General features: G+C 50.7%; 1 protein-coding gene across 2 annotated transcripts in view; it reads right to left on the reverse strand.

Moving 5' to 3' along the window:
* The window catches only part of Radil (Rap associating with DIL domain), a 52,303-nt gene extending 41,007 nt beyond the window's left edge, over positions 1-11,296 (reverse strand). For both annotated transcript variants that reach the window (XM_048785291.1, XM_015502015.2), the window contains exons 1-2: positions 11,233-11,296; positions 8,827-9,422 (exon numbers count right to left, since the gene is read on the reverse strand). In XM_048785291.1, the coding sequence (XP_048641248.1) occupies positions 8,827-9,361 (535 nt within the window). In that variant the 5' untranslated portion in view covers positions 9,362-9,422; positions 11,233-11,296. The remainder of the gene's footprint in view (positions 1-8,826; positions 9,423-11,232) is intronic.
* Positions 11,297-13,599: the final 2,303 nt, after the last annotated feature.

The raw sequence follows: 13,599 nt of genomic DNA on the forward strand, positions 1-13,599 counted from the left end.
CGCGCCTGCGCACCGGCCGCCACGGCCTCGCGAGAGGCGGAGGTCTCGGCCTCGCCGCGGGGCCTATGTCGCTGTGCGCCGAGGCACGCGGCTGTCCCGCTCCTCCCTCCTGGAACTTCCTCTGACTTTCGCCCTAGCGCGCGTCCCCAGAACTCCTTTCGCGGGCCCGTACCTCGGCGGCCGTGTCGCCTCCGCCGGAGCCGCGCCGACCCGCGGTGTTTCCCACCAGTGCACGCTGCCCTGCCTCCCGCCTCCCCAGGCCGCAGTCCCCGGCCACAGGCCACAAATAACCGGGCCGAGCGCCCTGCAACCCGCCGCCGAGGGTTGACTCACATACTCTTGCATCTCCTGACCTCCTCGTTCTCAGGCCTGTCCCACCATTCTCCTGCTTCTTTTCCTTAAAACACATGGTACACCTCATCCTGTCTCCCAGTTCTTTCCTCTCCGCAGACGCTTAATCTTGTTCTTTTTCAAGTCATCTCTGCTTTTGGAGTAACTGTGTTTCTGCATGATTTGTATGTACCGTTTATTTCTTTAAATATATCAGTCATACTTATTATTTACCAATGACTCCTAATCCTAACGCTCTCGAGAACCCCGTTCTATAGTTTGTGGTTTTCCACTGGCTCAGAGAGCACTGCTTGTCATTTTGCACGGGAACTCATTTCTGGTGAGGTCTGGGATGCCTGTGTGGAGGAAGCCGCCTCCCCAAGAGGATCTGTGTGGTTTCCACCCGATGCCCTTGCGCCACCACATCGCAGACACTGTCATCTACTTTCCCATCCAGGGATTGTCCAGACCATGGAAGTGCAAGTTGAACCCCAAATACATGGTGGGACACAGTGGTTTTCAATTCTAAGGCAGTCTGCCCTACCTAGAGCCCAGGTTAAGAATGACAATTGTCATTTCTTACCAGGAAGAAGATCCTTCCGATTCCATCTTTTCTCTCAGCACCCTTCAATTATTCACCTCTCTCAGGGGTGGAGGCGGTGTCAGTTCCAACTCCTAACCTTTTACAGCCTCAAGGGCTTTATGTCTCTTCCTGGGCAGCTATTAAGCTTGAAGTTTCTTGGTTGCCAAGACTGACAGATGCCTCCAGGGCGATAATAGTTTAGTTTTCAGGTCCCTCTTTTTTTCACCCCTACATGTTCCTTTGTTTTCGTGGGTCCTCACCTATTTATGCATTTAAAACACATTATTACTTAATTCTAGTTATTCATCATAATAGTTTTAAATATTGCAAACTTTTTCTTCCAGGATATCACCTATTTTTTCGTTTTATCTATATAGTGTTTTTCAGTTTGTTTGATATTTACATCAGTTTATATTTGATATAATAAAATCTACCTACTTTTTCTTCTTTTTAAAAAATAGTTGTTAATGGACCTTTATTTTATTTATTCATATTTGGTGCTGAGAATCGAACCCAGTGCCTCACACATGCTAGGCAAGTGCATTTCCGCTGAGCTACAACCCCAGCCCCTACTTTTTCTTCTTATAGCATGCACTTTTTAAACCTTATTTTTGAAATCTTTTTTTCTACATAATTTTACCTTTGACATCTGGGTTTTTAATGTATTTGGAGTAAGGATCTATTTTTTATTTTTCTCCATATGGCTGAAAACAATTATCCCAACACCATTTCATAAAATCCTGTCCCCAGGATTTATTTTGGTTTCTGTATCACAACATATTCCCTGGGTCATTTGCTTTTGCCCTCTCTATTCCGTTTCTCTGGTCTACTTGTCTGTTCCCTCCCCTAAAACTACATAATTCCAGTTACCATGGCTTCATAGTGTATCTCAATGTGGAAAAGATCAGTCCTTCCCACTTTGGCTTTTCCTGCAAGGTGTTTATGACTCTATTCTTTCACAGAGATGTACACTCTGACCAAAGACAGCCCAGCAAAGATGGACTCGGGCACCTTAATATACTGATTCCACTCTATCTGTATACATCTGAAATCGCTAGAGATATTTCTGCCACTTTTAACTTTCAAACAACAAAAAAAGGTATTTGGTTAGCATTTTCTATGTTAATATATAGTATCTGAAACTATGAGATGCTACTTAATGTGATTTAAACACATCCTAAAAAACAACCAACATTATAGGTCACATTTGGAAACCAGTAGATATTAACATGCTTTAAATGTTAGTAATAACAAAGCTACAGTATTAGTACTTCTTGGAAATACTTCAGATGTTGACAGGACAAAATGAGGTCTGTATTTCCATTTAACCAAATTCAAAATTTGCTCTTATGTTTGCCTGTTTCCAGATGGCTTTAAAGAGGCCAATTCATCTTACTAAAATTTGGTGCAATACAAAAAAGTTAGAAGAACAGGTCATTTTGTTGCAGTTGCAAGACAAATACTGACTAGTGAAGTTTTAAAAATATACTTCTAGAATTTTTAAGTCACTTTCAGTAAAACAGTAAAGAGGATTTAGAAAATAGGAATTAAAAGTCATTTAGTTGGGCTGGATTGTGGCTCAGTGGTAGAGCGCTTCCTAGCATGTGTGAGGCACTAGGTTCAATTCTCAGCACCACATATAAATAAATAAATTAAATAAAGGTCCATCAACAACTAAAAAATATATATTTTAAAAAAGAGTCACTTTGTTTATAAAATCATTAGATATTCATGACAGCCACATTTTGAGTATCTCAATTTAGAGTCAAGTTCTGAGAAAAATCAAGAATTCTGAACTTGGGACCACAAAATTTGAGGGTTGAAGGATAAGGTTGGTTGAAGGATAATAAGGTTGGTATTCTTCTCCCCCTTACCCACACACACCCGTGTCCTCAGCCTGATAACGGAAGAAGCATTCCTTCCAGTCCTGTGCTCAAACCCCCAGGAAGGGCCTGGACCGCCCTCCCCCAATGCAGCCCACTCAGATACACTCTTCCTGGCTAAAATTCTCCCCTGGGTGAAAGCTGTCAGATCAAAATGAAGTCACTTGTGTCAAAACCTAAAATAAATAAATAGAGCTGTGGCATCATGAAGGAGGGGATCTCATGCACACACATCTGATATCAAGAATTATCACAGGAGACTACCAGAACCTCAGCCTTGCACAAAGGCCACCACCACCTGACACAGAAACACTTCTACAACAACATCTGCCCAGCAACTGCCTGTCCAGCCTTGGACTGGTGCCATCCTTGTTACTGATCCTTATAGCCAAAGGTAATTATTTCTGAACATCTTAGGTAAACTTTAAAACCCATTTTATGTTTAAAAACCCTTTTCTTTCTTTGCCTTCTTGGATAGCAGGTAATTTGATATAGCACATGTATTCCCATCATGATGCTAATTTCTGATTAAATTCATTATCAAGAATTTCTGAGGGGCTGGGGATGTGGCTCAAGCGGTAGCGCGCTCGCCTGGCATGTGTGCGTCCCGGGTTCGATCCTCAGCACCACATACAAACAAAGATGTTGTGTCCGCCGAGAACTAAAAAAAAAAAAAAATAAATATTAAAAAAAGAATTTCTGAGCTGGGCGCTATAATCCCAACAACTTGGGAGGCCGAGGCAGGAGGATTGTGAGTTCAAAGCCAGCTTCAGCAAAAGCGAGGCACTAAGCAACTCAGTGAGATGCTGTCTTGAAATAAAATTTAAAAATAGGGTTGGGGATGCAGCTTATTGGTCAAGTGCCCCTGAGTTCAATTCGCAGTACCAAAAAAAAAAAAAAATTTCTGTGTTATTTAGGTGGCAACTATAATGTCCACCTTGGCCACCCCTTTGCCAATCTGTCTTATTTTGTATCTTTTAAACATCTTACACCAGTGATGACATTCCTGTGCTCTCAGTGTCAACACTAAGCCTCTCCAACAGTGGCTCCTTATAGAATGATGCCAGATACCTCTGCTTCCCCAGGCTCTGGGGGTAGGAGGTTCTGCCCACCAGGCCCCAGTGGGGACCACCCAGCTCCCAGGAGACCTTCCAACACAGTGCTTCTATGATGAAACAAGGATATGGATTTTTTTTAATCTACACAGAGATGGAAGGAGAACACTGACTATGAACAACCAACTAAATAAATTTTCTCTGAATTGGAAATGCCCCAAACTGTCTTTCAAAGTCAATTGCTTTTCTAATCTTATATTGGTGGGAAAAAGTGTTGGTTGTTTTGTCTGGCAAAACCACATAAAATAAATATTTCCCCAGTGATCCTATCATTGAGAATCTGCTGCAAAGGAAGCCTCAGCAGAGTGGCAGCTGCCCCCAGATGAAACGAGGCGTGACGATACAGATGGCCGCCTATGTCTGAAGGTAAGAGCTATTGAAAAGTCATATTTGAAGCAGAAGGAAAAAACTTTCAAAAGAAAATGACCACAAGGATGCTGGAGGGCTCTCCAGCACATAATTCATGGGACACAGATGGCATCATGTGCGAAATACTGGCTGTCCCCAGGGGAGGGGAAATCATTGTCCGTGAATGACAAGGTGGCATGACAAAACAACTGAGCTGGGTACTCAGTGACAACACCTCTGCCACCTCTGCCACCACCTGCCCCCTCTAACTCTGAGGAGCATGTTCCCCCCTGGCTGGGTGTGCTCCAGGGCAGCAGTCCACTGCATGACACCCTTCCCTTTCCCCTGTCCCTGCCAGGAACACTGGTCCCATTCTGGGGTCTTGTGCGTGTGGAAGCTATGACCTGCGAAGGGGCTTTCTCTCCAAGCACTAACCCTCCCCCAGACTGAGCCAGTGCCCACTATACAGAAGCCACAGAGGACATTGATGGCAATGTTTGGGTTGAAAGTCCATGGCTGCTATCGTGGCCCCTGGCCTCTGCTTAGCCTACAGAGGTAAACTCAAATCTTGGTAGCCTTAAAAACTCTATGCTTGCCTCGTTATGACAAAGACACTCAAAGCAAAGGAGGCCCTTCCCCAGCAAGAAACCAATGGAGGAAGGCCATGAAGGCCATGCAGGAAGGCACACAGGCAGAGCAGCTCCACACATCCCTCAGAGCCGGGCTTCAGGGACCCCAAACCCTCAGAGAGCAGCCTGAGAGAGACTAGTGAGGCCACTGCAGGGGCACACAGCCATCACACTCAAGGGCAAGGACTGGATGACACATAGCCCTTGAGAGCTGAGCACAGGCCTAGAGTCCAGTGAAATGGCTCCCAGTGGAGGCCAGGTCTGTCCCCCAAGGGACATGTGACAATATCCAGAGACATGTGCTACACCTGTGGAGCAGGCAGGAGGCAGGAATGCCGCTCCACCCTCTGCCGCCCACAAGCTGCCCTGCAAGCCGCTGAGGAGGCTGAGGAGAGGCGGGATCTGAGCCCCTCACCCGCAGAGGAGGCTGGAGGGGCGTGGAGACCTCCTGTTCTGTGTTGAGCTCAGCTCACCTCCCTCTCCCTGCCTTTCCCAAGCCCTGACAGAAACCACATGGCCCTGCCACAGGAGGCCACATGATTATCATCTTTATCTCAGTAACAGGTCCCAGGACCCTCTCCACACGGCACAGCCCTAGATACCAGCTCCGGGGAACAGGAGAGCGGCTGCCCACCCGGCGCCCCCTCCACACCACCTCCCTCGCAGGGTACACCCCTGTTTTGATGGCCTGGAAGCCGAAACCGAACTCAGGGAAGGCAGTGCTCACGGGAAACTGAATCCTAAAGTGCCTGACCGCCACCCACGGCTCCCAGCAGGCCGTCTGCTCTCAGTGTCCTGGGGGGCTCCCAGGTGACTCCCCTGACACTGGTCTGCTGGAGGTGTCCACACGGGCACCCGCTCCCTGCTGCAGCTCAGCCTCAAACACTCTGCTGAACGCTGCCAGCTCGCAGGGACGGCCAGCTCCCGAGAGCCGGGGGACCAGGGACAAAAACTAGGGTTCCATCACTCTGTCACCTGAAGCTCTGGATGGCCAGCCTCATCCACACACACTCGTACACACATGTGCACACTTTTTCCAGATGAGGTCAGATGATCCTCTCACTGAGGGAGTAGGTACAGCCTCATTTTTGGTCCTTTGAGAAAAGAATGCGGGGGAGGACCTGCCTGGCCCTTCCTTCCATCCTGCTGAAAACGACAGCACCCAGCTCTGTAGTATTAATGTCCCTGCAGCAAATGCCCCCACAGAGCCACCACCAACTGTGGGTGGGCCTGCCCTGGGGCCACACTAGGAGCCTGTCAGCACCCCAGGAGGCTCAGAACAGACAGCTTCCTGGGATGTCTGAATGCCCTTCCCAGGAACATGTAACACAGCAGCATAGTCAAGAGTGCCAGGAAAAGTGTCCCCTGCCAGAGAGACAAAAAAGCTGTACCTTTCTGGATGTTTCAGTTTAATGCTGACAGTCACTAAGCTGCTACAAAGAACAACTCTTTGGCTTCCTGTGGCCTCCTTACAGTGACTTGGGGTCTCTGTCTCCGCAGTTCCCACCGAGGGGGCAGACAGGGAGCTGTGAGCCCTGGGCAGTGAGGCTCTCAGGAGGGGCCGCCGTCCTGACATCCCAGAGACATGCCCACGTGGGTGTGTGCTGCCCCAGCAGGGCAGCCACAGAGATGCCGGCCCAAGGGCTCCGGGCTCCAGGTCAGGCTCTGCTCGCCACTCTGCTGCAGCAGGACTGAGCACCTGAGGGCCATCCTCAGCTCCCTTCCATTCACGATCTCCAGGGCCTCGCCCCTGCCTGGCCCCAAGCCAGGCTCCATGAGCACGCTGGAATGAAAGGAAGCTCGTGGGCATGCCCTTGACAGTGGACTACCTCACCTCCCCACAGCCCAGGCCATTGGTGAGCTCAGGAGCATGGCCAGGAGGCACGAGAGAAGGAGGTCAGCCAGGAGGTTGTCTCTGGAGCCTGGGGCCTACTTGGGCAGGTAACGTGACTCACTATAGCCTGACAAGTGGGTCAGTTGGACTGGCCAGCTCAATGGACTCTTTATTGGAAAGACATTAAAAACCACCAAGTGAAAGCTTCCTCTTGCTCCAACTGGTGTGGAAGGAGCAGCACTAAAGGGCAGCGAGCTCAGAACAAACTCTGCGTCCTGCAACACAAACATGGCCCCACTGTCCTGCGCCAGCCAGCGGCCACCTGCCTGAGCAGAGCAGGCTTTCCAAGGCTCTGCCCCACCTCTGGCACTACATAGCAGCCTCAGGATGGACAGCGCTGGGTGCAGGTCACAGGCAGAGGCCTGGCCCCCAAACTCCACAGCCCCGAGATGGCCCCATGGCGCAGGCTCTCTGCGTCCACTTGGAAGAGGAGGCGAAGCTAAGAATGACCACAGTGTGGCCGCTTACGTCAAGGGTGCTCTGTCTGTACAAGATGCCGCTCCACCCCACCACAGTCTCTTCCTTTTGCAGATTCTTTCCACCTCCCAGGAGGGCTTTTAGAGCGAGGCAGAGGGAACGCAAGTCCTCTAGATGGTTACAAGGCAGGGTCAGGATGAAAACCAAACCTCAGTAAGCAGCAGTCTTTGGGGCAGATGAGGGTCCCCGCGCAGACAATGAGGGTGCTCATCTGATGAGGCTTAAGCAGAGTTGGCCTGCTTTTCCTTATCACATGCTAGCAACTCTACACAGTGTCAATGAGAGAAGACTCCTCCCAGTGGGAAGGAACTCCCACTGCCACCCCCTCCTATGCTGGGTGCCCCATGGCTTTTGTGCACCCACAGGAATTGCTGGCCATTTCAACAGGATGACACTACGCCACCAGGACTTGCTAAGCTCCATGGCCAGCATGGTGGCACGGGCTGCTTCACTAATCCCTTCGTGTCTGTTATCCCCATTCTCCAGATCAGGAAATACCTTGGGAGGTACCATAACTTACCCGAGGGAACGAGAGGGCCAGTGTTACCTAGAGCCAGCCATGGCACCCACAGCTGGGTCCTGTTTGGGCCCAAGGCACCCTGGCCTGTGAGGCCAACCACTCCATCACCACACCTGTTGTATACATGGAACCCAAGCCTGGCTCATGCTCAAGCAGGGATGGGGGAATTGAACGGCCATGACACTACATGCAAACCACATCTCGGGAAGGACTAGGTCACAGGAAGCCCGTCTACATCTTCTCCTGGGCAATGTGAGCCCACTCTACTTTCTTGTATAAAGTAATCATTTTTTACAGGAAACTAAGAAAATACATTTAAAAATCTTTGGTATTTGAAAATTTGTTTTTATGAGGCATGCCTATCAAAATAATCAACTTCTTTCCACCAAATGAACAAGCATCAGACACAAAACTGTGGGCCACAGGCTGCCGAGGCCTCAAGCCCATGTAGGCAGAACCACCCTGCTTCCGGCACTTCCCACACAGGATAATAACCAGCCACCTCTGGCTGGGCCTTCCCTAAGAACAGCCTGCAACCACCACAGGTGCCCACCAACCCACTGCACACCCAAATGAAGCCAGTTCACAGCTGGACACCATGTGACCAGAAAGTGCCACGTGGCCTTTGTGACAGCTTTCTTCATTGTCCCTCCATCTGATCCCTAAGATTCACACGGCATCTGAAGGCCCTCTGTAACATCACAGTAACCTGGTAGTTTATGAGGCATACACAGTTCCCTGGGGCTAACAGGCTGGGCAAGACCTGATTAAACAGAAGGACGGATTTGGCCTAAAATACTGCAAGAAGATATTAGGAGCCGATAAAAGGTACCACCAGGCCTCCTGTAGGCAGACAGGCTGAAGGGTGAACCGTGGCATGGGGGTCTTCAAAGGCTCGCAGCAGGGTTCCCTCCAGAGCAAACCACCTCCACACCTGTCCCTCCACACACACCCCGACCTCTGCGCCTCGTTGTCCTCTCCTAACCACTACCCTGTGCTTAGACATATGGCTTTTCTGGAAACTTCTACCCCTCCTCACTTCCTCACCTGCTGTGATGGTATCCACATCCTTGGCTGCCAGCTCTTCCACGTCTGACCTCTTTCTCAGCTCAAACCTCCGGGATAAACCTTCTCGGGGTTTCCATAATTCCTGGATCAACAGGGGCTTCTCGTTATCCCCAAACACCCGGAAGCACTGGGCCTGCCACGGCCGTCCAGGGGACCCAGCCCGGCCCACTACATCGCACAGCACGTACTGGCTGGCACACGCAGGGTCCAGGGCATAGCGCTCCAGGGCCTCCTTCACCAGCTCCTGGGCACTGGAGGTGCCCGTGGCCAGGACACTCTTGTAGTGCGTGCCAGTGCAGACACTGTCCCCAAACACCTTCAGGACGCCAGGGGCTGACAGCTGGGTGGAAAGCTCTGCGGGGTCATCGCTGGCACCCAGGCTGCAGAAGGTAGAGTCCAATTCCCTGTACTTGTAGCTCAGTGTCCGGGATAGCACACTGGACAGCAGCTGGCTCTGTCGCTTCAGCTTGCTCTTGGCGGGTGGAGACATGATGAAGTGCGTCCCATAAAACATGGTGGACAAGTCTTCATGGGCAGGACCAAGGCTTCAGCCAAAGGGTGGGGAGAGGCTGGGCCTGGGAGAACAAAGCAAGAGGTCAGCACCAACCATCATGAGCACCAGGAGCAAAGGAAACACGAGTTCCAACCAAGTGGACAGAAGAGTCACTCAGTGTCCCAGCCTTGTGGACACCACCACAGGTCAGACCCCACCAGAGCACCTGCACTGAGGACAGGATCACAGCCTGAGGGGTCACAGGGACAAAGCAGGTTTGATGGGCTGAAGCACACTTCAGGGAAAGCCACTACTAAGAAGCATGATGAGGTCACCAAAAGTAAGACATGCTCCGTCGTCACAGGGCCGACTTCCAGGAAGCACGGGGCACAAGGCACAAGGAACAGCGTGGCTGACAGCTGGGCGAGGGACAGGTTTGCCGGGCAGCCTGAGTTGGCTTGCTGCCCCCAGGGTGAGCCCACCATCCAGGACCACCCCAGCCAAGGAAAAGGGATAAACAAGTTGGGGACCAAGTAAACTCTGAAAATCCCCTGCACCACAGTCAATAGTGTGGACTACCGAGTCACCCAGTCACAGAGACATGTGGAGCTGGGGAAGCAGGTAAGATGGCAGCCGTGTTCACAGCATAATAAGCAATCAGACCCTTGAAACACGAACCTCCGGAAAGCGCCACTCCTCCACAACCCGGAAGAGGCTGGTCCCACTTGAAGGGACAATTCCCTGGGACACAGCTTAGAATGTCCACACCGCCACAATGGACACAAGGCCTCTTCCAGAACCAGTGGAAGCATGCTTGGAATGTGTGCATTCCACCCACCGCGTCCAGCCGGCTCAGACCTCTCCAGGCCAGAGACACCCAACCTCACTAAGAGAAGCCGGCCTTGCACAGCTTTGTGTGTGTGTGTGTTCTAGAGTCCTAATTCTAATGTCCTTAGTCCCACAGGCTTAGAGGTGGAGATTATTAGTCTCCCTCACAAATCTCAGTGGGGCAGGAGAGCAGATAGAAGAGACAGGTTCTCGAGGCATTGCTGTAGGACAAGGGACACTGGAAAGCTGTGTGCACAGTTCCTGGTGGCTGCACCCCACTTCTGCGCTCATGTTCTCACCAAAAAACAAAAGCAGACAGACCACTGAGCTAGGAGAAGAGCCCGTTTTCTAAAAGGCTTTGGAAAGAGTGGCCCAGGACCCAGTAAAAGCAGCATGGGCACCTGCCACTGTAACTCCAGCCAACTCCTGTGGATCAATTAACATTCCCAGCCTCAACTCACATGCGGTTCTGTGGGCACTGGACAGGGCTTTGAAAGGGAAAGTGGCGGCATAGGGCAGAAGTACCCAAGGAGCCTCTCAACAGAAAAGGAGCCACACCATCCTCAGGGCACCAAAGAGTGAACTCTCCAGGCCTCCAACACTGACTCTGCAAATCAGTTTTCCTTCAGGCTGCCATGTACCTTGGCTGCGTCCTGCTCCCTGAAGCCACAAAGACTGTCATGAATAAAGCTGAAAAGCAGGCCACGGCCATTCAGTTGCTGTAGAGCCAGTGGCCTGCCTGCTGCCATGCAGAAGAGAAGCCTGAGAGAAGCCTGAGCTCTTCGGAATTGCTCTGTTAGCTTCACATAGAACACCAATGTGTGCCCTAGAAGGGTGAAACGTCCCCTGCTCCTACAACCTACTGCTTGTGGTTCACCACTGCAAAGTCTTTTGAAGTACTGGTTTTCCAAAAACCTAAATTTGCAGCTGGGAGTCTGGGAGATGCTAAACAGTCCTAAGCAGGAACACAGGAGGTTCTCTTGGGGCTCAGTGGGTCAAGATATAGAGGAGTCAAGAAGTCAAAGCCTGGGCTGAGGATGTGGCTCAAGCAGTAACGCGCTCACCTGGCATGCGTGGGGCGCTGGGTTCGATCCTCAGCATCACATAAAATAAAGATGTTGTGTCCACCAAAAACTGAAGAATAAATATCTTTAAAAAATTCTCTCTCTCTCCTCTCTCTCTAAAAAAAAAAAAAAAAAAAAAAAAAGTCAAAGCCTTTGTTTCTCCTCCCCTGAGGTGCATGCCACAAGTCTCTTTGTCAAATCCTAAGAAGTCCAGAACCATAAGAAGTCCAGAACCATAAGAAGTCCAGAACCAACTGTGGATTCCCCTCACGGATCCATCATTTACTTTACAGTAAAAGCATTTTCCGAGGGTACTCACGTCACAAATGTGCGGCTCTGAATCTGCACACCCTGTTAGCAGGTTCAAATCATTCCCAAAAAAGTACTTGAATCTGAGATCAGAGTCCCTGCAAACAGCCCCTCAAATCAGCCCTTACTGACCATCCCTAAGGGGTGCACAACCCTGCCTGAGAAATTTCCCATGGGACACTCAAGATGCCCTTGCTCAAAAAACCTCAAGGCTGGAACACATTCTCAGAGGACCTGACTCTCACTTGGCCTAACTGGCCACCTTTCTGGAGGAGAGCAGACATCTCTGCCATAGGTTCTCCAGGGTCCCAAGCCCAACCCAAAGTGGGCAACAGTATGGCCTCTGCCACCAGGCACCCTATGGCTCGGAAAGCCTCTGCTTCTGCAGACGATGTCTGAATGTAAATTTAAGCACACACCAAAAGCTGTGGAAGCCACGCTTAGTTGGGAAAAAGTCATGATTCAAATTCAAGGAGTATTTAAAAGGCCCCCAGATATAATGGAGAAGTGAACTGGCATGTTGCACACAGAGGTGGACGCAGGCTTGGTAAGTTCTGATGCTTCCATTAAAAACAATGGAAAATTACAAATACACAACTGCTAGGCCCCCTTCCAGGGCCTCACAAGTGAGGGGCCCTGGAGCTTGAACTTCAGGGGTGCCCCTCCCTCCTTTCCAGCAGCCTCTTGAGCCAGATTCTAAGGCAGAGTTAGGAAAATCATGAAAAAGAAGAGAGACATGTGAATTGGGAGAAAGTGACTCATTCCTTTCCAATAACTCCTTCTTAACCCCAAGAAGTCCTGGTAAACCAGAACCTTATCTAGTTGGGGTTTTACAGAAAATTTTCTTCTCCTTATGATCATTCTCCCTGTGGTCATTGCAGAAGGTGCTGCTGTGCACACATCCCTGTGGGCCACTTGCACACACACTGCTTTCCTTTCTAATCACAAAATGAAGAGTAGAGCCTGTTTGTCTAAATGGACAAATTTGATTTTTAAAAGGCCAGGAGGAGTGCAGGAAAATCCTACAGAGTGGAGCACGCCCTGCGTAACCAGATCTGTTTTTCTGGAAGTGTGACCTGCCTTTTCCTTTTCTGCTCAATTCTCGCCTCTGTCACACAAACACTAGGGAAAGCGTAGGGCCCAGAGCGCCAGGGTGCAGGACGCTTGCTTTGGCAGCTCTCAGAGAATGTTTGTCTCTTGTTCTCAAGAAAGAGTCCCATTTCTGATGAAAACCCAGCCCAAGTCACAGCGGCAGGGGAAGAGACAGAGGTCAGTTGCAGGGCTGACATGGGTGGAGGGATGTCTCTCTGTTCCAACAGGACAATGTGGAACCCATTATCATTCCACCAGGAGGATAAACAGCAAACTTTGCAAACTGAGCTTTATCCCTGCTTCTTCAAATACTATCTTTACAGCTTTGAGACAGAGCGAAGCTTTTGATTGCCAACATAATTCAATTAGGTTTCATTCTGCCTGCTAGGCTCCTGAGAGGGGAATGACTTCCCCAGTGGGATTAAAGACTGGCTCCTCTTTGGAATGCACAAGAGGTGGCCCGTGTTAACCGAGACACCGGTAATCAAATTCTTTTTGGCAATTCAGATTAACCAAGCCCTTGACAGGCGACAGGGGCTGGGCGGGCAGGCAGGTCTGCACCCTCCAAGGCCCCACCCACCGACTCCCCAGGGAAATAAACCAGGTCTCCAGAGGCCTGGAGCTCCCGCTCAGCATCTGTCTCCAGGGATGCAGTATTTGTTGGGGGACTGGAAGTGGGACAGAAATAGCGGGGAAACAATGCCTGTCTCCGCACACGGGCGGGGAACGCCTTGCTGGCGGGGAGGTGATGGGGGGCGGGAGAGTGCTGTACCCCGCGCCGCACTCTTCCGCGGCGCCCCGCGCCAGACTCCCGCTCCAAGGCACCTCTAGGGAAATCGATGCGGGAAGTCCCCCAGTGCTGGGGGCTGGCCGCGGGCCCGACCCTGGCAGCCCGCGGGCCAGGTCACTCGCGCACCCGGGCCTTCGGGGACCGCGCCGGGCCCGAGAGGAGGTCGGTCTCTATGG

This window comes from Marmota marmota, unplaced genomic scaffold (assembly GCF_001458135.2).
Source record: "Marmota marmota marmota unplaced genomic scaffold, marMar, whole genome shotgun sequence".
NCBI classification, from domain to species: domain Eukaryota; kingdom Metazoa; phylum Chordata; class Mammalia; order Rodentia; family Sciuridae; genus Marmota; species Marmota marmota.